This window comes from Neomonachus schauinslandi, chromosome 12 (assembly GCF_002201575.2).
Source record: "Neomonachus schauinslandi chromosome 12, ASM220157v2, whole genome shotgun sequence".
In the NCBI taxonomy this organism is placed as follows: Eukaryota; Metazoa; Chordata; class Mammalia; order Carnivora; family Phocidae; genus Neomonachus; species Neomonachus schauinslandi.
The window spans coordinates 77,703,643-77,729,334 of record NC_058414.1 but is presented as its reverse complement, the minus strand read 5'-3'; the positions used below and the strand labels follow the sequence as shown (position 1 = coordinate 77,729,334).

Genomic DNA, 25,692 nt, shown 5'->3' with positions numbered 1-25,692 from the left:
GAAGCTTGAGAGCATTCATTGCCATTTCTACATTAAGGTTGGTCCCATTAAATAAGACTCAAAAAAAAAAAAAAGACTGGAAGTGGTCCAGCGGAAGCCTGTGTGTTCATTTCTGCCCTAGTTTGCCATTTGGAAAACAAGCTTCTAGCCATCGTTGCTGTTTTTTATGAATAGATCTGGGTTCTTTTCCAGTCGGTTCCTTCTGTAAATACATACTTAAAACACATCTACCTTTCTTAAAATTGGAAAATAAGATTAGTTCTCTGATGAATATTAAAAGTAGCTTAGAGTGAAAATAGAAATTTCCTCATTTCAAATGATTTGCAGATTTTTCCAGGTCATTATTCATTAGGCTCCAAAAAATTACAATCTATGTTACTATGCTGAATTCTTGGCATCGTATTTTTTGTAATACAAAATAGTCTATTATCATGAGGCATGCATTTTGTGTTCAAAAACTGTATTTGCCCATTATTAAGCCAGAAAAATAAATGTATTATACCTGCTTTTTTGAATTTACAGATGCAGACCGTTTTCAGAAACATGGTATGGATGAGTTTATTTCTGCTAATCCTTGCAAGCTTGACCACGCCTTCCTTTTTAGAATACTGCAGAGGCAGACTTTGGATCACAGACTGAATGATTCCTATTCTTGCTTAGTAAGTACAAGTCTGTCTCTCCAGTCTCCTATAGGTTAGAATGAAAGATTTTTTTTTTTAAGTGAGAAACACTTGTTATGAAGCGGCATTTTATTCCTGACTCCTTTAATAACTGTAGTTGGGAGTTAAGGATGAAGGATTCCAATCGATTGCTTCCCAATTTGAAAATTATACACTTGAAGACCACTGCTGGGCCACTCAATAGACAGGAGAATAGACTCAAACAGACCCTGAATTGTGGTTTACCAGTCCCTCTGGAGAAAGCTGAATGAAAATAAAGGCTTTAATGAAGATAAAACAACCTCTGGGACAGGATTTACTAACACCTGTATAGACATTTTAAGGTTTAAATTCTGCTCACCCAATGCTGCTATCTTTCATTTTTCTCTTTTGTTCCTAGAAGGACAACCCAAGTGATGGGGGAAAGAAACAGTGCGAGAAATACGACAGGGCCACATGTAACATTGAAAATCTTTGGTTTCATTTAGCCCTCCAAAGATAATTTGAATTCCTTAAAAAAAATAAATAAATGGGATTGAATCGAGTAAACTGCTACTCTGTGTTGAAACCAGCCAAAACTTGGAATATAAAGTATAGTTTACATTTTGAAGGAATGCTTGACTTCCTCAGAATGTGGGCAATTAAACTGCAGCCTAGGCATCCATATGTGCCCTTCCAAGGATTTATATTGTCAGTGGCAGTTCCTCAGAAATGTATCCAGCCAGACTATCCCTGTTTCTATCACCACAGTCTCTTGGCTCCTGAATGTGGTAGCTACCTACAGTAAAGCTACCTTGTCTTTAAGATTTCCAACAGGATATGCTCAAGCTCATTGGAGATGTTTGAATAGACAGGAAGAACTGAAACCACTTATTGTTGTGATGACGACTTACTGCCCTGATAAATCATTTTTTTAAAATTTTTTTACATGATAAATCATTTATAGACTTTTTATTAAGTACTGCTTATTCAACATGTAACTATGGCTTAAACCCCATCCAGCCCAAACTTTACATGAAGAGTAAGAGCATCACAAAACCCTATGCTATCTTTCCAGGGGGAAACACCTGGAGTGGACACCAATAAGGGACTTCCCTGGTGGATTCCACTCAGCGGAGGGAGTTACTGAATGATTAGAAGTTGTTTGGGTTATGTGGATGATCCCACGTGATGAGGAGTCTGAGAACACTACAGTATGTCTTCAACTGTATCTAGAGGGTAGTAAGCACGGTGTGAAGAGACTGTTTGGAGGCAGGATGGCCCTGGATGTAAACCATGACTCAACAATTGATTTTCAGTGTCCTGAGCATTTCACTAAAGGTCACTGAACTGTAGCCTATGTGTCTAAGCTGGAGATCGGAGTAACGCACAGGCATGGCGGTTCTAATACTACACAGACATGTTGTCTGTCTAGTTGAGCGCCTGCACCATCACCACAGTATTTGCTCTTTTTTTCTCCCCTCTGCTTTGTCTTATTGCTGTCTTACCTTTTTGCATTTCTCACCCATCTTTTTCTTCTCTTGCACAGTTATCCTGCCCCCTTTTAAAACTGTTTATTTTTAGTCCATATTATCCATCGAAACGTTTTATAAAGCAACTCTGCTTAACCCTGACCTCTGGTGTTAGCCAAGCAGGCTACCTGCTGGTTCAGATGGTTCACAAGCATCCACGAACACACACGCACCCTTCACATCTCATTTTAAGAGAACCAGAAACTATTGTAAGCCATTAGCCCTTGTTATATTGGTCCTAGAGGGACAAAGAGAATGAGAACAATGTCCCAAATATGCAAATTACCAAATAGTATACATTTACTACCACTAAACTTAACTGGAATTTTCTTAGTTCACTTTATAAAATGTTTTTGGCAACTAGGCAATTTCAATTATAGTATCTGCTTTAACCATTCTCTTTAAAATTGATTCATACAGGGTTTGAAGTTTTTCAGAATGTTATTCTCTGTGACTGATGATTTAGATACTGTGAATAAATTTGGCCGATTTTGAATGACAGTGGAGAAAAGCAGGTAGCCCGTGTCTTGCCGTGGCAATGAAGAGAGAATAGTATTCGATTACGAGTGTCCCAGATCAGGTCCAAAATTGATGACATTAGCTTTATGAAAATAACATGAAACATACCACTAATAAAAAAAAATGTCAAAAGACACTTGGATTCAGCTTCTTCTTATAATGTCAAAGAGTGCCTGAAGAAAAGCAAATCCTAGTACAGAAAGGAAAATTTTTTTTTCTTTTGCAGGGTTGGTTTAGCCCTGGCCAAGTCTTTGTGTTAGATGAGTACTGTGCCCGTTATGGTGTGAGAGGCTGTCACAGACATCTCTGCTACCTTACAGAACTGATGGAACATTCAGAAAATGGTGCCGTCATTGACCCAACCCTGCTCCATTACAGCTTTGCATTCTGCGCCTCTCATGTGCACGGCAACAGGTATTTTTACTTGCAAACACACAGTGAAATGTGTAGGGTTGACCTAGGAAGAGAGAAAAATGTGCTTTGCCACTATCACCTAGTAACTGATTTTAAATAGCAAACACTTCTTGCAGGAGGCGGGGAGAAAACTCACAAAGGAAAAATGTACATCAATATGCTGTTGATTTAGGTTGGCTGCACTTTAGGTTTCTTTTTGCCGTTAAAGCCACTTGAAAGAGAAAGGAAGAGAATATCTCTGAGGTTAGAAGTTGCCTTTTAGTTCTTTCGTACCACCTAGTACTAGGGGCTGCACAGCTTAAGTGTCCTCTGTATTTCTGTTGTTATGCATATGTATGTCTGGGTAAGGCTTGCTGATGGGTTTGTGTATACCTGATGCTTCTTGCTTTTCCACTGTGGAATAAGCTTTCACTGATAAAGCAAGATAAATAAGGAGGTTTATGTGGAGTCTTCTCTTAGCCCCTTTCCTAATCTATACTTCATTTTATTTTATTTTTAATTTTATTTATTTATCTGTCAGGGAGAGCACAAGCAGGGGGGAGCGGCAGGCAAAGCGAGAAGTAGGCTCCCCACTAAGCAAGGAGCCCCCCTAATCTATACTTTAGGAACAAGTGTCCCCTTTTTGTATTTTGAGCCAAAAGGTTAAAAAGTCACCTAATGCAGGCCCCCACCATCATGTGCCTCTAGAAGCTTAAAATCTCTCTGTGTCTCAGTCCCTCTCTTCTCTTAATCCTGTTCCAAGGGAACCTTTTCTGGGGTTCCTCCCACAAAGGAGATACCCTTTCTGCCATCCCCCTTTTAGCTTGTTTCAACCATTATTCCTTCTCTTTCTCTCTCTCTGTACTTCCTTTCTTCCCACAAGCCTGTGTAAGCTTTTACTAGCCTCACAACAGAACAGAGTGGTCAAGGGACTCTGAAGTCAGACTGCCTGGGTTCAAAGTAATACGAATTAATAGTATGAGGTAGGGCAAGCTTCATAATCTAGTCTTGTCTGAAATTCCCTATCTGTGGGAAAGATATAACAGAGTATGTCTTTCAGAATTCATGAATCATCATAGGGATCAAATGCATTAATGTATATCAAGCACTTCGAACAGTGCCTGGCACATGAATAGTCAAAAAAAAGTTAACTGGTAGCTCATATTGTCTTAAGTATCGTTAAGCTGTCAAGCTACCTTTCCATTGTTCTCTTTTATCTTCCCAACCAAATTTCCATCTCCATTCCTCTCATTGCCAACAAGGCTTCTTGAGATAGACTGGGTAAGGACCTAATCCAGTAGCCTTTTCTCCAGCTTCGCCCTCCTTACTCCCATTGAAAAGCTGATGCTCTGGACTTTCCAAGGGCTTGTGCTGCTTGAGACGCTGCTTATTTGCCCTGATGCAGCACTATCTCATCTCAGCTCCCTTCTTATTTATTTTTGACCATCTCTTTGCTAATAACTTTTTTTTACTCCAGACTCCCAAGTGCAGTATAGTTCTTTTCTCACATCTGTTCTTGAACTTGCTCTGTTCTGAGAATTTTTCTACTTCACAGAAAAATTGTACTTCAGTGATCTTGCCCCTTTCCACAGCTTCAGTGACCTGTCTTTATACAGAATTCCAAACCAATTACTCTCCTAAGCTATAGGTCTCTATCGACAATTGACAGCTTGAATGTTCTGGCACTTTCAACTCTCTGTGTATAAAATGAAGTCCATCATCTTGGGGTGCCCGGGTGGCTCAGTTGGTTAAGCATCCAACTCTTGATTTGGGCTCAGGTCATGATCTCAGGGTTGTGGAGATCGAGCCCCACATCGGGCTCAGTGCAGGGTCTGCTTGGGATTTTCTTTCTCCTCTCCCCCTGCCCCTCCACCCATCTCTAAAATAAATAAATGTTTAAAAAAGAAATTAAGTCCATCATCTCACTAAACCAGCTCCTGTACCTCTTTTAGCTCCTAACAGGGTGCCTGGCAAAAAGTAACACTCCTGGCACAAAATAGGTGTTCCGTAAACATTTGGTTAATGAATGAATGACTGCGTTAGTTATGTGAATATCACTTCCATTCATGGCCTATTCATTTTCATTCATCTTTTTCTTTTACCTCCTAGACCCAGTCTGTTGCCCATGCCAATGCTCTGCCTTTGTAGCACCCCTCAAGTTGGTCTGTATCATTTCCATTGCACTCTCCTAACTCAAGCCTTCTTTTTCTTCTTGCTTATTTATTTTTATGCATCTCTCTACTACTTCTTTTTCTCCCTACAACAGTCTAGCAATCACCTTCAAAATAACAGATTAACTTTTATTATACTCCTTTTGGAAAACTTCAGATTCTTGTTTGATTATGAAATTAAAGATAAGTTCCAAGCTATAGTATTAGGGTTTTCTCAACATCATTCTTTTCGCATCTACCCAGACTTCTCTCCAAGTATCCCTCCCCACATAATCTTTACCCCAGGCAACTTGTTTATTCTCCACGTAATGTTTCTCTTTTTCCAAGTTTGTGATAGTCCGATATCATAAAAGCCCTTGAAGAAGACTTCTGTTAACACAAACACCAAACGCCTTTTATCTGTAGTTTCCTTATAAACTTTATCATGCAAACCTACATGCTAAATCCACACACACTGCCCTTCTTCTATCCCACAAGGTCATATTTTGAAGGCAAAAACTGGTTCTCTTCACCTGTTATGCTCTGTAGGAGGATGTGCCACATTGCCTTGCATGTTGTGGGCACACAATAAATACTTTTTTTAAGATTTTATTTATTTATTTGACAGAGAGAGACACAGCGAGAGAGGGAACACAAGCAGGGGGAGTGGGAGAGGGAGAAGCAGGCTTCCCGCTGAGCAGGGAGCCCGATGCAGGGCTCGATCCCAGGACCCTGGGATCATGACCTGAGCCAAAGGCAGACGCTTTTAATGACTGAGCCACCCAGGTGCCCCCACAATAAATATTTTTGAATTGAAGTCGTCGTCGTTGCCAGTTCTCATCCCACAGTAAAATAAAACCAATCCTAGTCTCAGCATCTGGTCAGGATTTTACCTCATTATGGAACTCAGCCTTACTTGGGAATTAGGGGAAAGTTGCAGATGATAGTCCTGTCTCCCATTACCCCAAAGTAAACCGTCTGCACTCCACAAACTTTGCTGGGCGGGGCGGGGGCAGTAAGGGAGCGGCGAGAACAGGGGACAGTTGGGATGGCTAACGGAGAGCCAACATGAGCGACTTTTTTACTAAACCGGTTTCTTAGCTCCTGGTTCTGTCTTCCTCCCAACCAGTGGATATCAAAAGAGAGGTCTCCCAACGTTAGGCAGGGCTCGGAAATGCAAGAGGATAAAAAGATTGCAGTGAAACAGACATACCCAAAGAATTGTGTATGATCAGATTATTGTAGTCATTAACACTGAAAGGGATAATCAAATTGAGAACATTAAGTAGGAAATTCAGCTGATGCCTCCCCAAAAACGGGTGTGTTTGAGACACATTTTAATGGAAAGTTACTGAGGCACCTGGGAGCTGCTGCCTCAAGGCAGCGTGATTTGAATCTATAGGTTGCCATAGTTACTTTTATTCTGTAAAACTATTGTTTTCTTTATAATGGTACACTGTAAAGTGTAATTTAAGGTGTGTTTATATGTTCATGCATGCATTATACCTAATATTACACATTAAATCAATTTTCCAGGTTAAAATGTGTACATTTCCAGGTATCTCTGGGTGGTATAAAACAAATTGGAGTCGGTCTGGGATTCAACATTTGGGTGACATGGAGCTTAAGAAAAAGGAGAAATGCCGGTTTTAGGGAAATTTGAACCTCAGTTTAAGGTAGAAGTTATCTAAGATAAACTGAAGGGGTATGATGTTTCCTGTAATCTTTAGAGTCTAACAGATGTCATTCAGAAATGTCATGCTGTCACAATGAAAGCATAAAAAAAGAGGCAAAAGATGCCTACTTGAGTCTGACTCTAAAATCTGCAAAGGGACCCAGGTTGGGCAAATCACTTAACCTTTCTGAAACTCTAAGGTGTCATGTGTGAAAGGGGAAATATGGTAATTATACTCTATCAGTATTGATTAGTTGTTATCCTATCATGCTTGCCTTTGCCAGTCAGCCACGGGGATGTAAATTGTGAGAGGAGAAAACCGGGAAAAGTAGGTAGAGCTGCAATACCTCATGCTAAGTGCAAATATTGCAGCACATATGTAATTAGACTCTTCAGTGTTTTTGCTAATAGAATGTTCGGGTTTTAGCAACCTCGCCTTATGAACATAAGCTCCTCTTATCCAGGTCTGCAGTATCTGATATTTATATAGACTTTTGTTGAAAATACTGTCAGTGTCAAGTCGGACTTTCCTACAGTGCTTGCCATAGTCTCTCTTTATGATCATTTTTATGTCTGTCAAGACACACATTCAGAGCACCGTTTTTGCTCATTACCTGAGCTATCTCTGTCAAAAATTCAAAAGGAAAAAGGATCGCCTTTTGTTATCGACTGAAGTGAAGGACAACAGTGCTGTCTGGATCGGAAATGTTTCCGGGAGCACATCCTATTACACAGCTTTGAGCTCTCTAGGTGCTCTCTGCCACCACATCTCCCGTGAATAGCACTCGGAGCGTTTCAGAATAAAAGAATAGAGTTAAACAGAAAAGGTCTGGCTGGTGCTAAGACTGAGGAAGAGAGAGAAAAGGAAAGGAAGAAAGAAAAAAGTGAGTCAAGGACAGAAACAGACACATTTCTGCAGGAGGACAGCCTCACACTCGGCGATCGCGCCGCTGAGGACCCACAGCAAGGAGAAAAGAGACTTCCAGAGACAATGCATTACAGGGCAAAGTTCTAGGTTGATACGTGTGGTTATACATCTCGGTTTTGCTTGTCAGGCTGAGGGTGGGGAAACTGAAGCGGCAACACAGAATGGCTTTTTTGTGTCCGTTTACCGTAAGGTGTATATCCAATGTCTTCACGGGCTCTGGGGCAGTTTAGTAGGGCCGTCTGCGGCCTGCTCCGCACCTGACAAGGGCCAGCTTGGCTGCGCCAGCTTTCAAGTACAGGTACTGGACAATGACGTGACTGGAGTGCATATACAAAGTAATCACTACTTTCTCTGGACTCCAGATTATGTCACAGAGTAGTAGGTGGCCTCCGTGGGATCAGTCACGTTATTATATGACAATGTCTCTGTCTTCATAGATGATAACATTTCCTCTTATTTATCACTTCAGAAATTGTGCCTCAACTTCCTGTCTCTAACTTTAGAGACCATGATGCCTTTTTGAGGAAAATCATGGATAATTGCATCAAATAGGCTCATCAAGGATTTTCCTTACGACTTTTTTTTTTCCTTTACCGCTTACTTCTTCATTCTAGTCTTTGATACATGACATAGAGAAAACAAGTGTAAATGTCCTATCAGTTGCGAATCTGGAGACTCGCTTCTGGGACAGGTGGGCAACCAGATCAAATGCTGTAAGCAAGGTTTGTCTTCATGTAATATGGCCAGGTGAACAGGTTTCATGCTACGGGTGCAAAGGTAGAAGGGACAGTGATCAATGAGTACGTCTTCAGTATACTCTGAGGCTTCTTTGTGGATTCTATCAGAAACTATAGAACAACCTCAAATCTACCTCAGTCAGGCTTGCCCAGCAATAACATCTGTCCCCACCGAGCTTGGAGTTCAGTACTAGAGCAAAGTAATTATGCCTTTCAAAACAAGACAGACAAAAACAAAAAGTGAGTGGTAGGTGAAGAGACTTAGTATGTTGCAGATAGCACTGAGCTAGGAGTCAGAACATCCACCTTCCTGTCCTGGCTGTCCCATTTCATTTTGAGCAGTTGGTCCTGTCTGAGCCTCAGTTTCTCATCTGTTCATTATGAATAATTATATCAATGCTGCGTCCCTCATGTTGCTGGAAAACACTGTGGGCCTAATGGGACAGTGGCAAAGACGTGGCCGAAAGCAGGAGTCAGGAACACAGTCATCCAAGGTAAGTCACTAGACTGCAATTTGAGGAATAGTTATTAAGGTCAGTTGCCTCTGTTTTCCCTCCACACCATTCATTCACAGCATAAAGCTAAAGATTTTTCTGAAATAATGCATAAAAGAGCCATAAATCATTGAGGAAGAGAGAAGACAAAGGGTTTTTTCAGTGTTAGAATTCAAATCAGGTTAACAACAGCTTCAAGAGCTACCCCACTAGTGTAGCTTTTCTTAAGCGTGGGACCTTTGGAGCCTTCTTAGTGTCTAGAATTAGGTGTGGAAAAGTTTGGGGTCTTCACTTGGATTTCCATGTAATTTTGTAATGTGCTAAAGTTTTTTAAGAATGTAGTATGTAATGCTGTTACATAAAAAGCTGTCTATGCACATCTATACCACTTACTGTTACTATTACCAGTCAGTTTAGGGTTTTTAGATCTATGGGTTTTTGTTTTTTTTTTTTAAGATTTTATTTGACAGAGAGAGACACAGCGAGAGAAGGAACACAAGCAGGGGGAGAGGGAGAAGCAGGCTTCCCGTGGAGCAGGGAACCCGAAGCGGGGCTCGATTCCAGGACCCTGGGATCATGACCTGAGCCGAAGGCAGACGCTTAACAACTGAGCCACCAAGCTGCCCCTTATTTTTATTTTTTAAAGATTTTATTTATTCATTTGAGACAGAGAGAGAGAGAGAGAGCATGAGCAGGGAAGAGGCAGAGGGAGAGGGAGAAGCAGGCTCCCAGCCGAGCCGGGAGCCAGACGTGGGGCTCGATCCCAGGACCCTGGGATCATGACCCGAGCTGAAGGCAGACGCTTAACCATCTGAGCCACCCAGGTGCTCCTAGATCTATGTTGATGCACAGAATTGGCCTATTATTTTCCTTTCTCATACTGCTCCCGTCAAGATGTGGTATCCAGGTTATCATAGCCATACAAAATGAGTTCGGGGAGCTTTCCAGCTTGCTCTGGATAAGTGTCAAATGACTTTTTTTTTTTTAATATTTATCAATAACTCATCTTTAAAACTATCTGGGCTTTGAGACTTATATGTGGAAAGATTTTTACCTACTGCATTAGTATATTTTGTAGTTAAAGTACTGTACAAGCTTTCTGTTTATCTGAGTGAGTGTTGTCAGATTACGGCTTTTCAAGAAATAGTGCATTTTATCTAAGTTTTCAAATGCGTTGATATTAAGTTCACCTTGTTCTCTTTGTACTTTTTGCTCTACCTGCTTTTTACACATTCTAATATTGTTTATTTTTACCTTCTCTTTTTTTCCCCCTCAGTTCATCGTGCCAGAAGTTCGTAAACTTTATTAGTCTTTTCAATAATGTAACTTTTGGCTTTGTTGAACTAGACTGCTCCTTCTCCTTTTCATTAATTTTTTTAAAAATCAACTTTTTAGAATAATTTTAGATTTGCAAAAAAATTGGGAGGATATTACAGGGAATTTCTGTATTTGTTCCCTCTAATGTTACCATCCTATATTAGCATGGTACATTTGTCAAAACTTAAGAAACCAGCATTAGCACGTTACCATTAACTAACTACCGGTTCTTATCTGGGATTTCCCAGTCCATTTTTTTTTTTATTGATCCCAGTCCATTTTTTTTTATTGATGTCCTTTTTTTCTGTCCCAAGGTCCAACTCAGGATGCCATTCATGCTGCATTCAATTGTCATGGCTCCTCTGATCTGTGGCCGTTCCTCAGTCTTGTCTTGTTTTTCACAACCTTGACAGTTTTGGGGAGTTCTGGTCGAGTATCTTGTCAAACATCCCTCAACTTGGGTTTGTGTGACATTTTCATGGTTAGAGGTGATGGGTTTTTGAAGAGATGAAATACTCTCTTCTCTCAGCCTGTCAGGGAGTAGATGATACCCATAGAACATCACTGGTCATGTTAGCCATGATCATGTGGGTAAGGTAATGTATGCCAGGTTTCTCCACTCTAAAGATAGTACTTTGCTTTCTCTATATTTTTTGAAAGGAAGTCACTAGGTCCAACTCACACTCAAGTGGAATTAAATGGCACTTCCCAGAGGGAGGACCAGTTACATACTTCATTTGGAATTCTTCTGCAAGGAAAATTGTCCATTCTCCTCTATTTAATCAACCATTTGTTTATGTCAGTCCGATTCATATGTAGTTATTTGGTACTCTGGGTTATAATCTGATTCTGCTTTTATTTTGTTGCTCGGATTATTCCAGTTTGCGCCATTGAGAGCTCTTTTAGGCTGACTCCCTGTGATGTGCCCCATCCTTTTTTTAATTTAAAAATCCTTTGATACTTTCTGGTTATAACACATGCTTCAAAGTCCTCTTGTATTTTCCGTGACTGGCGAGTGGAAAGTTGTCACTACCGTGTGGTTTCTTCCTTCTGCTTAGGCCAGTTGTTACTTTGTATTGTACTTTGTACTTGAGGTTATTTATTAAGGTACATTCAAGTTTTAAATTGTTAAATCTTCCTGGTAAATGGAAATTATTATTATCTAATGATCCTTTTCATAACTATCAATGCATTTTGCATTCCAGTTTACTTAGATGGTTATTAATGTAACCTTCTTTTGGTGGGTATTTGTCTGATACGTTTATTCATACTTTTAGCCTTTCTGTATTTTTGTGTTTTAGTGTACCTTATAAATAGCAAACTAGATTCTGATTTAATTCTCCATTATGACAATTTCTGTTTTGTTTTTTTTTTAATCCACTTAGTCCATTTACAATTAGCATGTGTGTTGATGCAAGTAAATTCATTTCTACCATTTGATTTTGGCCTCTTTTTTTTTTGACTCATGTTTGTAAGCTTTTTCTTTTTCTTGCCTTCTTGTTTCATCCAGGATCTTCTATTTTTTCCTCCTCAACAGTTTACATTTTCCAACATTAAGATTTTACTGTGCATATTGCTTATATTTTAAAGTTTTATGGTAATCAACAAATTTCCTCTCCTTCTAATAGTGGAGAAACCTTGGAACATTTTGCTCCAGCCATGCCCTTCCTCTCACATGCTTATTTTGCCTGGTATTTTAGTTGTGTCCTTGTTTATTTATATTCTGTTTTATACTCAATACTTGCTTAGATTTAGAAATTATTTTCCGTTTTCTTAAAGTATATTCTTTGGAATTTCCAATAATGGAGCACCTATAGATAGTGAATTTTTATTTGGAATTGTGCTTGTTTCATCCACATTTTATAAAGAAAATTTTGCTAGGTGTACAGTTCTATATTGACAGTTACTTTCTCTCAGAACTTTGAAGATAATACTCCATTTTCTTGTGGCTTCCTTTGTTACCAATAAGAAGGCTGTTTACAATCAAATTGCCATTCTTTTGAGGGGGATTAGTCTTTGCTCTCCAGATACTTTCAAGATTATTTTGTTCTTTAGTGTTTTGTGCGTTCGCTATAACGTATCTACATGTGGATTTCTTTTCATGGATTCTGTTTGTGATTCCTGTGGATGTGATCCAAACTCTGATTTGGATGTGAAGATCCATGTTTGCCATCATCCTGGAATATTGTTATCTCTTTAAATACTGTTTCTCCTCTAATCTCACTCTTTTCTAAAATTCCAAAGATCATATATGAGGCATTTTATCTTCTGTATCTCTTTTAATGTCTGTAATACATATTCTACTTATTTCTCCAGCTGAATTCTATGTTATATTTTTAGTTCTCTTCTAGTCAGGACTTGGCAAAATTTTTTCTATAAAGGGCCAGATAGTAAACATAATAAATCTTTTGGGCTTTGTGGGTCGTATGGTCTCTGCCACAATTGTTCAACTCTGTGTTTTAGTGCAAAAAGAGCCATGAGCAATATGTAAATGAGTGTGGTTTGTGTTCCTTTTTTTTTTTTTAAGATTTTATTTATTTATCTGACAGAGATACAGCGAGAGAGGGAACACAAGCAGGGGGGAGTGGGAGAGGGAGAAGCAGGCTTCCCGCTGAGCAGGGAGCCCGATGCGGGGCTTGATTCCAGGACTCTGGGATCATGACCTGAGCCAAAGGCAGACGCTTAATGACTAAGCCACTCAGGTGCCCTGTGTGGTTTGTGTTCTAATAAAACTTTATTCATGAAAACAGGTGGTGGGCTATAGTTTGCCAACCCTTTCTCTACTTTATTCTCTTTAGCTATAACATCTACTTTCCAACCCACATAGTGCTAATTTCAATTACTAAATATTTTAGTTCTGGAAATACTATTGGGTTCCTTTTTAAACCCATTTGATTATTTCTGAACATCTCTGATCTGATTCTTGGTTTTTATCCCTCCCCCCTTTTTTCCTTAGACCTTTTATAAATTCTCTTCTTTTTTTTTTTTTTTTTTTTTTTAAAGGTTTTATTTATTTATTTGAGAGAGAGAGAATGAGAGAGAGCACATGAGAGGGGGGAGGGTCAGAGGGAGAAGCAGGCTCCCCGCCGAGCAGGGAGCCCGATGCGGGACTCGATCCAGGGACTCCAGGATCGTGACCTGAGCCGAAGGCAGTCGCCTAACCAACTGAGCCACCCAGGCGCCCTAAATTCTCTTCTGATCAATTTCAATAACTAAATTTTCTAGGTGTTTATGTCTTGTTTCCACTGACATTTTTGCCATGGTCTCTGTTTTCTTATTCAGCTAGCGTTTGGTTTTTTTGTCTGTTTGTTTTGTTTTTAGTAAGCAAATATACTTGAAATTCATGAGAATCCTACAAGGACTGGTTTGAGAATACTTTCTTTTAAAGAGGGTTTGCTCTTTTATTTGGTGACAGAGGTGCTACTGGAGCTACTTTGTTTTCTTATCTTGGCGATTTCTTGATTGCATAGGTAGTTCCCAGTTTAGTGAGGCCAGGCATATGATGCATATTCTCAGGAAAGACTCCTTCACTCACTCTTTAGATGTTGTAGAAACAGATTTTCTTGTTGGCTCCCCATTACAAGAATATTGATTCTTTCGGGACCATCCTTTAACTGAGAGTACAGCCCATTCATGGGTCCCAGTTTTTGCAGGAATCTCAGGTTCAGCAGTCCGTGGGGTCGCTGACCCAGTGGTGCATTCTCTTAAACATAGCTATAAAACCTCCTTAATACACACATTTTCCCCCAGGGCAGCCCTGGTGTTCATATTCATCCCTACTTTGGTTTCAGTTTCTGGTTCATTTCATTTTCCTAGCCTTTGGAGAATTTGTTTCACTGTCTTAGAAGTTTACCTCATTTAACTATATGCTTGTTATAACTCACGCAGTGTTTAGGTGTTTTGTAGTGAAAAGGGATATTTGGGGTATCAAGTCAATCCACTATACTAGGAGCAGAAGTCACATGATAAAATTTGCATTTTGGAAAAAAAATATTTGAACATCTCTCTGGAGAACCTGTTGGAGACCTTTCTATAACCTCTACTTCAAGTTCCACCTGATTAACTGCTGCTCGTCTGTCACATCTCAACTTCAATATCATCCCAAACTGACTCCTTCCCTGAAAATCCGTACTACCTCAAAGCTTTATACTTTTGCCCTTCTTCAGTGTAATTGTACATTACTGTCTGATTTTTCTTTTTTATGCCTTTCCCTATTAAACTCTGTTAGGGCAGGAGACGTTTTTGTTGCGCTTGTGATAAGGAAAATCTGTGTCCTAAGATGGCCGACCAAGCCAGCGAGAGAGTCCCAACCCCTGCCCCGGGGCTCTTCCCGTGGCTTCTCCCTGCTGTGCTTCCCTCACGCACCAGTCCGGGTCCTTCTCCTTGCTCCGCTTCACGCATGCGCCGAAAGCGCCAAGTATGCGGAAGTAGAAGTGTATAAATTGCCCCCTTTGTGCTCGGAGCTCAGACCTTTGGAGATCACTCTCTGAGCCCACCGGCATTAAATAAACCTCCTATCCTCCAAGATCTCCGAGTGCCGCTTGGTTCTTCTGTCGGGCAATCCAGTCCAGGTTCCATAACACTTGTATTATCCCCAGGACCTAGGCAGGTACTCAGTAAATATCTGTTAAGTAAGGAAATGAATGACATGGGACCATTGGTTTACAAATTTTATGGGTGAAATATTGGGGCACTTGGTAAGTAGAGTTTACAATTAACTATTGTTCTTAATCAAATGCAATGATTTTTATGACCCTTGGAAAGACCCTGTGTAAACCAGAAAAATGGTATCATTTTACCACACAGAAATTAATAGATTAAGACAATGAAATACCTTTTTATGTATAAAATTGAAAATGATTATAACAAATGATAAAAACAGCAGTTGATGAGGTTGCAGGGAAATTAATTATTTCACGCACATGGGTCACAGTGCAAACTGATAAGTACTTTCTTAAAAAGCAATTTTGTACTATCTATCAAATGTTGAAAATATCATTACATTTGCCTTAGCTTGGGCTGCTGTAACAAAATTCCATCAACTGGGTGGCTTAAACAATAGAAATGTATTTTCTCACAGTTCTGGAGATAGAAGTCAGAGGCCAGCAGTCAGGTGCTGGGGGAGACTCTCTTCCTGGCTTGCAGATGACTGCCTTCTCCCTCTGTCCTCAGAGAAAATCTCATTCTTCCTCTTCTCATAAGGCCACCAATCCTATCAGATTAGTGCTCTACCCTTATGACTGACCTCTTTTAACCTTAATTACCTCCTAAGCGGCTCATCTCCAAATGTAGTAACATTGGGGGATAGGGCTTCAACATATGATTTTCATTCAGGGTGGACACAATTCAGTCCACAGCACCACTTAAACTAACAGTATGCTTTTAGGAATTTACCCCAAGAGGGCACCTGGGTGGCTCAGTCGGTTAAGCATCTGTCTGCGGCTCAGGTCATGATCCCAGGTTCCTGGGATCCAGCCCCACATCAGGCTCCCTGCTCAGCGGGAAGCCTGCTTCTCCTTCTCCCACTCTCCCTGCTTGTGTTCCCTCTCTTTGCTGTGTCTCTCTCTGTCAAATAAATAAAATCTTTAAAAAAAAAAAAAGAATATATTATATACTTTTTTTTTTTTTAAAGATTTTATTTATCCATTTGAGAGAGAGAGAATGAGAGAAAGCATATGAGAGGGGGGAGGGTCAGAGGGAGAAGCAGACCCCCCGCCGAGCAGGGAGCCCGATGCGGGACTCGATCCCGGGACTCCAGGACCATGACCCGAGCTGAAGGCAGTCGCTTAACCAACTGAGCCACCCAGGCGCCCAAGAATATATTATATACTTTATGGTAGGAAGAAATACAGGAAAAAAGTCTAAATTCAAATGGAATATTGGATTAATAAATTCTGGTACATCCATAAAATGAAGTATCATGCTTCTATTAAAAGGCATATATTAGGATATTTGAATAATGTGAGATGCTGATACTTCATTATAAGAATTAAAAAATAAAAGAATCCAATTATAAATCAGAATTAAAACGTTATGATTAGGGGCGCCTGGGTGGCTCAGTCGTTAAGCGTCTGCCTTCGGCTTGGGTTGTGATCCCAGGGTCCTGGGATCGAGCCCCGCATCAGGCTCCCTGTTCCGCGGGGAGCCTGCTTCTCCCTCTCCCACTCCCCCTGCTTGTGATCCCTCTCTCGCTGTGTCTCTCTCTGTCAAATAAATAAATAAAATCTTTAAAAAAAAAAGTTATGATTAGATTTTATAGAACTAAAACTGGAATTATATTTACAAAAGGATATTACCTATTATTTATGATTGGGACATCTAAAGAAATTTTAATTTTTGTCTTTGTGTTTTTCTGAATTGCTCTCCTAAATTACGTACATATAGACCTTTAACTAAAAAATTGGTTTGTTAAAATAATATTACATATGGGTCAAAGATGACCTATCAGAGAATACTACCAATCTTATGCTCTTTATTTTTATCTAAAAATCACCGTAATATTTTATTTCTCTTGACTTGTAGAATGATGTGCAGTAATGAATTTAGTTTGATTCCAGGAGAGGCCAGTTATCAAACACCTTGATTACTGTCCATGACCTGTGTGTTTATCAGTAACTTAACAAAAAGCTGAGTCACAAGATCTCGTATCTTCATAGAGTCCAATTACTGCATTTTTTAAGAAGTATCTTATTTTTTAGAACCTCCAAAGAAAATAGACTACAGTAGGAAATACAAATAAGAATTAGGGAGGAGTGCTTGGAAAGAAAACAGGATTTTAAAATTTCATTTGCAAAATATTTTCTCATAGAAAATGTTTCTTCTAGCTCAATGAACATAAGGGTCATTTAATTTCTTCTGGATAAGTAAAATTTCCGGGAAAATGAAAGGACACTGATTATGTGACCAATATATGACCATCCAAATGAGGTACCATTTTGTTTGGAACAGTAAGTGTTCTGGGTTAGGGAACAGAAATATGAGACTGTTGTTTTCTTCCTTCTCTTCCCATCATTTCTTATTCTCATGCTGTGTCTTCCTCTCCTTTTTATTCTGTTCACAAATGGATATTGATGGGAAATACACGAAGTGCAAAGTGACTTTTACCTGCTGTGCTGTGAGCAGAATTGACAGTCCAGAAATGCTACTCCCTACGTGTCTCTCCCCTTCCCACTTTGTCTAAAGGAAGCTAAGACGTCCCACATTCCTCATGGGAGAGGGCACATAAAAAGAAGCCTCTAAGAAACTCAGAAGCACCATGAACTTGGTCATCTGCCCTGTCATTGCTTGCAAAATAGGTTTTATTGCAAGCCTCCAAACTGCCATGACAAAGGATCGTACTTGATGAGCTAGGGAGGGAGGGGGGTGGGAAATCTAGCTCATCAATTTACCAGACTTGTCTACACAATGTTAACTCCAGGGGTATTAGTTCCTGAGCACTCTGTTCCAGGCAACATGCAGACTCCTAGAGATTATAAAACCAAGGACACTTTTATCCCTCAAGTATCTAGAGGCTGGTCTAGCTGATAAAACGATTGAGAAAATAACCACGGAATATGTTACAATTTTCATTAAATAATAAAACGGATGGCTCATCAGCACTAAATGATGCCTTTTAAGTGGGAATTGTGGAGAGATCCCATGATTAAATAATTTTGAGAAGTGATGTCAAACAGATTTCTTTACTCTCAGACTTCTCAAACACCTTAATATGCCTTGCTTCCATTATGGACCTCCAGCAAGGTCTCATAATTTGAGACCAGAAAAAATCCTTGGGCTCTCTAACCCTCTTTTTTGGAGGATGTTTTCAGGACCATTGTTTTTTAAAACCTGTTAGGCAGCCAGATGAAATGGGTATTAAAATTCGTTCTTATTGGGCGCCTGGGTGGCTCAGTTGGTTAAGCGACTGCCTTCGGCTCAGGTCATGATCCTGGAGTCCCAGGATCGAGTCCCGCATCGGGCTCCCTGCTCGGCAGGGAGTCTGCTTCTCCGTCTGCCCCTCCCCCCTCTCATGTGCTCTCTCTCATTCTCTCTCTGAAATAAATAAATAAAATCTTTAAAAAAAAAATTCGTTCTTATTGTTCTTCATGGGCTTCTGAAAGGTTATATTATACTGGAAAAAAGGACCATAAAATGTGTGAACTATGAACTGTTCAAGGGAAGTGATGCTGTGAGGTTAGTCCATATTTAAATATTTAAGCGCATTCCCTCATTGATGTTTGCTCTTCTGCTCAAATGCCTGACTCTACAATCCAGTTTCACACTCTTTTTCTCTTAGATCTTTCTTGAAATATAATGTAATGATTCTTTCCTTCATAGAAACTAATTTCTTATCAGAACTACCTCAACAGCCGTGAGAGATAGAAGATGGAGAAGATAATACTCTTCCTCTCTCTTGTTTCTGAGTAGTCTTTCAAAAACACCCTTCTCAATTTAGAGCTTATATTGTACTTTTTTACAGAAAGAGTTGATAATGATGACAAGATGTCCAGAATACAGAATGGATTCTGTTTGTTTCTAAATGCCTAATCTTCCAGATTGACGAATAGCACGAGTTCTAAAATCCATCGTGAGATCTCTTCGTTCATGTAGGAATTTAATAAAATTAATTTGTATAGGCTTTAATACGTATAGGAACTATTTTTGGACAAATCTGCCTTTCAAAAAAGGGTGTGCGTGCGCGTGCGCGCCTGTGCGCGCGTGCGCCTGCATGTGATGCTTTCTCTGAAGGCAGAATGAGACCCAGAGGCAGATGTAAGAGGAAGATGTTGAGCATCAGCGGCAGAGTTCCATTGTGTGCGAATTCCGTTTTTTAAGAATCTTTCCAGTATAATTAACATAGACCTAACTACATTTGCTGTCCCTTTGCTTATTATGTAATGCCAGAAGGAAGTTCTGTGTCCTAACTTGTTTGTATCTGTAATTAAAGGAAATGCATCTACCATTAAACTGTCTTTTACAATTTGCTCATATCTTAAACTTTCATGGAACACTATTCTTACGAAAATCATGTGATTTCAATAACTACAGGCCCCAGGAAAAAAATGAGAAGTTTAAATCTCGAGACATGAGAATGCCCTTTTTTTCATTGGAACAACTTTACTATTTATTTATCAGTCATAGAATTAAGCTCCAGTTAACATTCAAATCAGAAAATTGGCCTTTTACTTTAGAATTTTCAATAACCATATTTTAACATTGTCTTTTTATCAGTATCAAAGATTACTTTTATTATCTCAGGGGAAAAATTCTTTTATTGAGACTTAAAGCAAATGATTTCACTAATAATTAAAATGGCAGGTAAATACTAAAAATTTTCTGCTAAATGTAAAAACAGCTAACTTTTGTCAGATCTTTTACCCAGAGTACTTAACTATAATTCCTGTACTGTTTGCTTTTCAAAAAATTTCCTGTTTTACCTACTGTTATATGATTTAAAATGTTCCAATTAATTTATGCCCCATTAATACCAATAAGCAATATTTGTGATATTACTCATTCATGAGTTTTTATTATCTGCTATAGCTGGTATTTTTATATTCGGTGTATCATTTATTCATGTCTTTAGCATTTATTTGCCATTTAGCATTTAGCATCAATTTGCCAGCTACCATTCTGGGTACCAGGGGTGCAGCACAAAGGAGGCAAACAATAAACAGATCTATCACATGTGGGGTGATGGCATATTATGTACAATGACCAGCAATAAAGCATGTTAAAGGAGAAGAGACCTGTGGGAATGAAAGATTACACCTTTACAGCAGGTGGTTAGAGGTAACCTCATTAATCCTGAGTCATGTGGGTAGACATGAGAAGACAGTGAGCAAGCCCTGTGTGCCTCGGAAAAGACCCTCCCAGGGAGCAGCATGTGCAAAGGCCCTGAGGCCTGTGAGTTTGAGTCTGTGTTTGAGGAATAGCTAGGAGGCCAGAGTGGCTGGAGTGAAGGGACCTGCTAGGAGGGGTAGAGAAGATCAGAGTGAGTGTGTGTGTGTGTGTGGGGGGGGGTGTTCTATAAGGTCTTGCAGATCATTATAAGAATTTTGGCTTTTGGAATATTAGCATTATAAGGTATGGCTTAGGCTTGGAAAAGGCTCACTGTAGTGTGTTACCAATACTCTGACATAGAAAAGACTAGAAGAGGGAGACTAAGGAGGTTGTAACCATACTTGGGGTATGTTTTGAAGGTACAGCTGACAGCAATAAATTTATAAGCTGAGTTTATAAAGCTATTATTTTAAATCTCTATTACCCTGGGTCTACTAGATGAATGTTCATAGAATACAAGTAGTTTAAGTTTCTCTTAAAGCTGCTTTTTGCAAGTACAAATTTTAAGGACTGACTTTGTTGAGATTTTTTTTTTTTATCAGTGGCACCTGGGTGGCTCAGTTGGTTAAGCATCTGCCTTTGGCTCAGGTCATGATCCCAGGGTCCTGGGATCGAGCCCCACATCGGGCTTCCTGCTCACCTGGGAGCCTGCTTCTCCCTCTCCCTCTGCCTGATGCTCTGCCTGCTTATGCACGCTCTCTTTCTCGCTCTCAAATAAATAAATAAATAAAATCTTTTAAAAAAGTAAAGAATGACTGATTCAGTAGCAGATATTTGAAATTTTATTGATATTTAAGCTTTCTGCCTTATATAACTAATATAGAAAATGTCTGAGGTAAGTATATTTAAAATACTCCACATTCTCAGATACAGTTTACATTTTCTTTTAAAGATTGTATTTATTTGAGAGAAAGAAAGAGAGAGAGAGAGAGCACTTGGGGTTGGTCAGAGGGAGAAGCAGACTCCCCGCTGAGCAGGGAGCCCGATGCGGGACTCGATCCTAGGACTCCAAGATCATGACCTGAGCCAAAGGCAGTTGCTTAACCAACTGAGCCACCCAGGCACCTCAGTTTACATTTTTTAATAGAGATTTTTTTCCTCTTTATTATTTTCTGTGAAATGTAGGGGAAAGAGAATAAGACATGGGCACTAAGAGCCCCAGATTTGGAATGCAAGAGAACCTAGGTTCAAGTCCAGGCTCCTACTCTTTCTAGCTGTGCGACCTTGGGGAAGTCACCTAACCTCCCTGAGCTTCAGCAGCTTCCTTTCTTGGAGTCTGGAGAATGGGTTGCTGTGTATGCATATGAAATAGCACAGTACCAGGGGCATATTTAGAATTTTGTTATCATTGTTTTGTTTATTTTAATAATGGCAATGACAAGGAAGATATTGATGACACAGGATATATTTGCATTTATTGGAAAGAATTTTAATATTTTTTAAAAGATTTTATTTATTTGACAGAGCAGGAGCAGGGGTAGGGACAGAGGGAGAGGGAGAAGCAGATTCCCGCTGAGGAAGGAACCTGAGGCAGGGCTGGATCCCAGGACCCTGGGATCATGACCTGAGCTGACCGACAACTGAGGCACCCAGGCGCCCTGGGAAAAATAATTTTAGAAGGAGCTGTTACCTTTAGGCATGACTGCAGCAAAGCTGCTATTTATTCCCAATCACTTAGGTATAGATGTCCACTTCATATACCTAATATTCAGTACATAGACTGGTGTATGCACTAAAAGGCATGTAAATAAGGACAGGCCCCAAATACTAACTATTGTATTTAACTTGTCAGATGTATACTGAATTTAATAATAAACTCACTAAAATGACAGCCTTTCACTGTATATAACCATCTTTATCTTAGTGAAAGCTGACACAAGTGATGTTCCTCTGACTTACCTTTCTCGCTTTTCATCACCTAAACCCCTGGCTCCATTGTGTCGTGTAGGCGAGGTGCCCCAGTGAAGTTTAATATGACAGGATGACTTGCTGTATCGCTGTGGATCACAATCTCCTTTGACAGTTGAAGCAAACAGTAGAATTCACTCTAATATAACCATGTGGTGTCTGTCAGAGAGCAAAGCCAAAGAGCCGTACCAGTGATCAGAATAATAAATATAAGTTCTTTATTCTTTTTCACCAAGTTTCCATAGGCGTATATCATGAAATGCCGACCCACAACTTTGTGGTGTGGATTTTTGTGCTATCTATATGATAACACAATGTAGTTATAGTTTGCATCTGAATGCTCAAATTCCCAAGTTAATGATGTATATAAAACTCCCTGCTTGAACTTTTGTGATCATTATTATACTTACTCTTAAGTTATAGTCTTAGTTTTGTGCTATCATTTGCTCAGTGGGAATTGACGCTGAAGTAATATGTGAAAAAATCCATTATATTATAAATTATTGTAATATGATAAATTATTATAAAGTATTGGGGTTAGCTCAGAGTTCATTATTTTGTAGTTTATAGATCAGACTTTCTTTTCTCCTTCCTAAAAATATTTGAAAGACCAATATTTGCCATTAGTTTTTCTGCAGTTCACATTGAAAATACATTCCGGTAGAATGTACTATTCTGACTATGAAATAAAATAATTGGTGTTTCCCTATTTAGGGATGAAGTATAATTGTAAGATTTTCAAAGCATAAATTCCAGCAGCATGTGCGTTTCTGAAATAAATTATTTACTCTATAATGGCAAAAAAAATTTTCAGACTTAAATGATGCTGTGAGATGAATAAAAGGTCTTTAGGTCATTATGATTCAGGTATAACTTTAAAAGTAATTGCTTTTATCCTAATTGACTAGTTGCAAGCATCAAAGATACACATGCACACGCATGTTTATATGTATATGTGAAACGAGTGGGAGCCCCAAATAGCAATCTTCTGGGGAAAGTTATATCAAGCATTCATTTCTCTTTGTTTTTCGTAGTCATCTCTACCTATCTTATCCATAAATATTAAAAATTAGTTAAAATTATAAGTACATAAATCTTTGGGAACTAAAATATCTTTAGAAAAATAAGCTAATAGAGGAAGAAATGATTGGTGTTTATCAAATGCAAAAGATTCATTTTGTTGAAATAGACACTTTCTGAATATGACATTAATAGGTCTTTCTCATTGCGTTAACAAAGTTACAGTTCATAGGTTCAAAATTTTTGATGACTGTTATACAAGCAGATACTTTTTTTTTTAAGATTTATTTATTTGACAGAGAGAGAGACAGTGAGAGAGGGAACACAAGCAGGGGGAGTGGGAGAGAGAGAAGCAGGCTTCTGCCTAGCAGGGAGCCCGATGCAGGGCTCGATCCCAGGACTCTGGGATCATGACCTGAGCTGAAGGCAGACACTTAACGACTGAGCCACCCAGGCACCCCAGTATACAACCAGATACTTGAACTGATATAGAATAAATTCTAAATCCATTATTAGAAATATTTTATACTTTTAATGCTGATCTTAAGTAAAAGAAGATTTCTGTTCAGTCTTCATAACTACCTCTAAAAGTCCTGATGTGAACTTGCCTTGATTCCATAGGGATATTTGGCTGAGCCCAAAATGCAGGAACATAGCTGATCTGTGTTCTCTATAAGTTTTTATTCAACTATTTGTTTTGAATTATAAGCCCCCACATTTAAACAAAAAAAAATAATGCAGTAAATCACCAAATGTATTCAAATTTTCTGTGTTTTTTTACAATTAGAATGAAATCTCCAGTTTCACATTAGCTTAATTTTTACTTGGAAGAAAAGTAGTTAAAACATTTTAGTTTGCATTCAGTATGCTTTTATAATATTTTCATCCATGGGATATTTATTCAATTTGTCAAATGTTTGGTACCACATAAAACACTTTTCACTACCATTCTCAAGGACTAGTCATTGTTTTCAGTAGATCTGGAAAATATTTATTGTAATCCTTTACCTTGAAGGCTGTTTAAAACAGAATAATTCCATTCATTCCAGGTCAGAATATGAAGCAAATGGCTACAAATACCTCCTTTAAATAAATTTCCATTATAGATGCAAGTAATATGTATACTATCCAATATGCATTTTCCTTAATTATTCTTCAGGGAAATAGAGATATAAAGATATATGTATATATAAATATATTTAAAAATAAAGATATACAAAAAATATGAAAGTAAACATTCAATCAGTATAAATTACTGATTCTGTTTGTTTGTTTGTTTGTTTCCAGGCCTGATGGAATTGGAACTGTTTCAATGGAAGAAAAAGAGAGATTTGAGGAGATAAAAGAAAGACTCTCTTCCCTTTTAGAAAATCAGATAAGCCATTTCAGGTATATACTCTGTTCATTAAAATTAAGTATTTGCTTTCTTCACTCAACACTCCAGTTCCCTATAGAGGTTTATTATGTCTTTCTGTGGCTACTCAAGAACTACCAGTAGCTTCTTCTCCATCGCCTGCCAGGTAAGATCCATATTCCTCAGTCTGTGGTCTGCTTCTAAGCCTGCCATTCAGTTTCCACCATTCATTAAGGTAGGTCCCTTACCCCTTCAATTTGTGGAATGCATCTCTCACTTGCTTGCGCATTTCTCATCCTCGAGTAACCTCTTCCCCCAGCTCTGGTGAGTAGTCCTCCCTCTCTCTGAATCACCGGGCAAGGAGCTTCTTGTGTCTTATCTTCATAGTAGAGCTGTTTTCGATCATTCCAGCAAAGACTGGAAAACCTGAAGTCTTTTAGCATTTATCATCTGTACTCTTCACTAGTCACTTAACACATAGTTATAATACCCATTTCTTAAGTCATTAGTTATTTTATTTACATTTTGTGAGAACAAGGGCCTTGTTTCCTGGCACAGTTCCTTGCTCAAAAAAATTAACCATTGATACTAAGAAACATTTACAGAATGAAAGATCAAAATCTTGATATTTTTTCCCCTGATTATAGTTAGCTCAATAGAACCTAATGGTTAAAAAGGGAAATATTTCTGGAGAATGCAATTCAAGATAAAGGAGAAAACAAAGAAAGAGGGATAGTTAAGATCCCTGAACAGAAAATGAGTGGTAAAGAGGAGGGAATCTCCATAGTGATAGTTAATAGAAACCCCAAGTGATGATTGAGCTTAGAAAGCAACCAGTTCTGATGAGAGCAGGTCAGAAAAATTCTTCAAGTAAATTAAATTGACAAAATACTAAGATGTTTTAGTATGTTGAGAGAGGATTTACCCACCTGGAATTGAGTTTGGAGTTCTATTTAAAAAAGATATTAGGGGCGCCTGGGTGGCTCAGATGGTTAAGCGTCTGCCTTCGGCTCAGATCATGATCCCGGGGTCCTGGGATCGAGCCCCACATCGGGCTCCTGGCTCAGCCGGGAGTCTGCTTCTCCCTCTCCCTCTGCCTCTCCCACTGCTCATGCTCTCTCTCTCTCTGTATCTCTGTGTCTCAAATGAATAAATAAAATCTTTAAAAAAAAAAATAAATAAATAAATAAATAATAAAAATAAAA

General features: G+C 38.9%; 1 protein-coding gene across 13 annotated transcripts in view; it reads left to right on the top strand.

The window, feature by feature from the left end:
• CADPS2 (calcium dependent secretion activator 2) overlaps positions 1 to 25,692 on the top strand; it is a 532,431-nt gene that overhangs the window by 377,799 nt on the left and 128,940 nt on the right. For all 13 annotated transcript variants that reach the window (XM_044920121.1, XM_044920119.1, XM_044920123.1 and 10 more), the window contains 3 exons: positions 523 to 659; positions 2,916 to 3,103; positions 24,421 to 24,522. In XM_044920121.1, the coding sequence (XP_044776056.1) occupies positions 523 to 659; positions 2,916 to 3,103; positions 24,421 to 24,522 (427 nt within the window). The remainder of the gene's footprint in view (positions 1 to 522; positions 660 to 2,915; positions 3,104 to 24,420; positions 24,523 to 25,692) is intronic.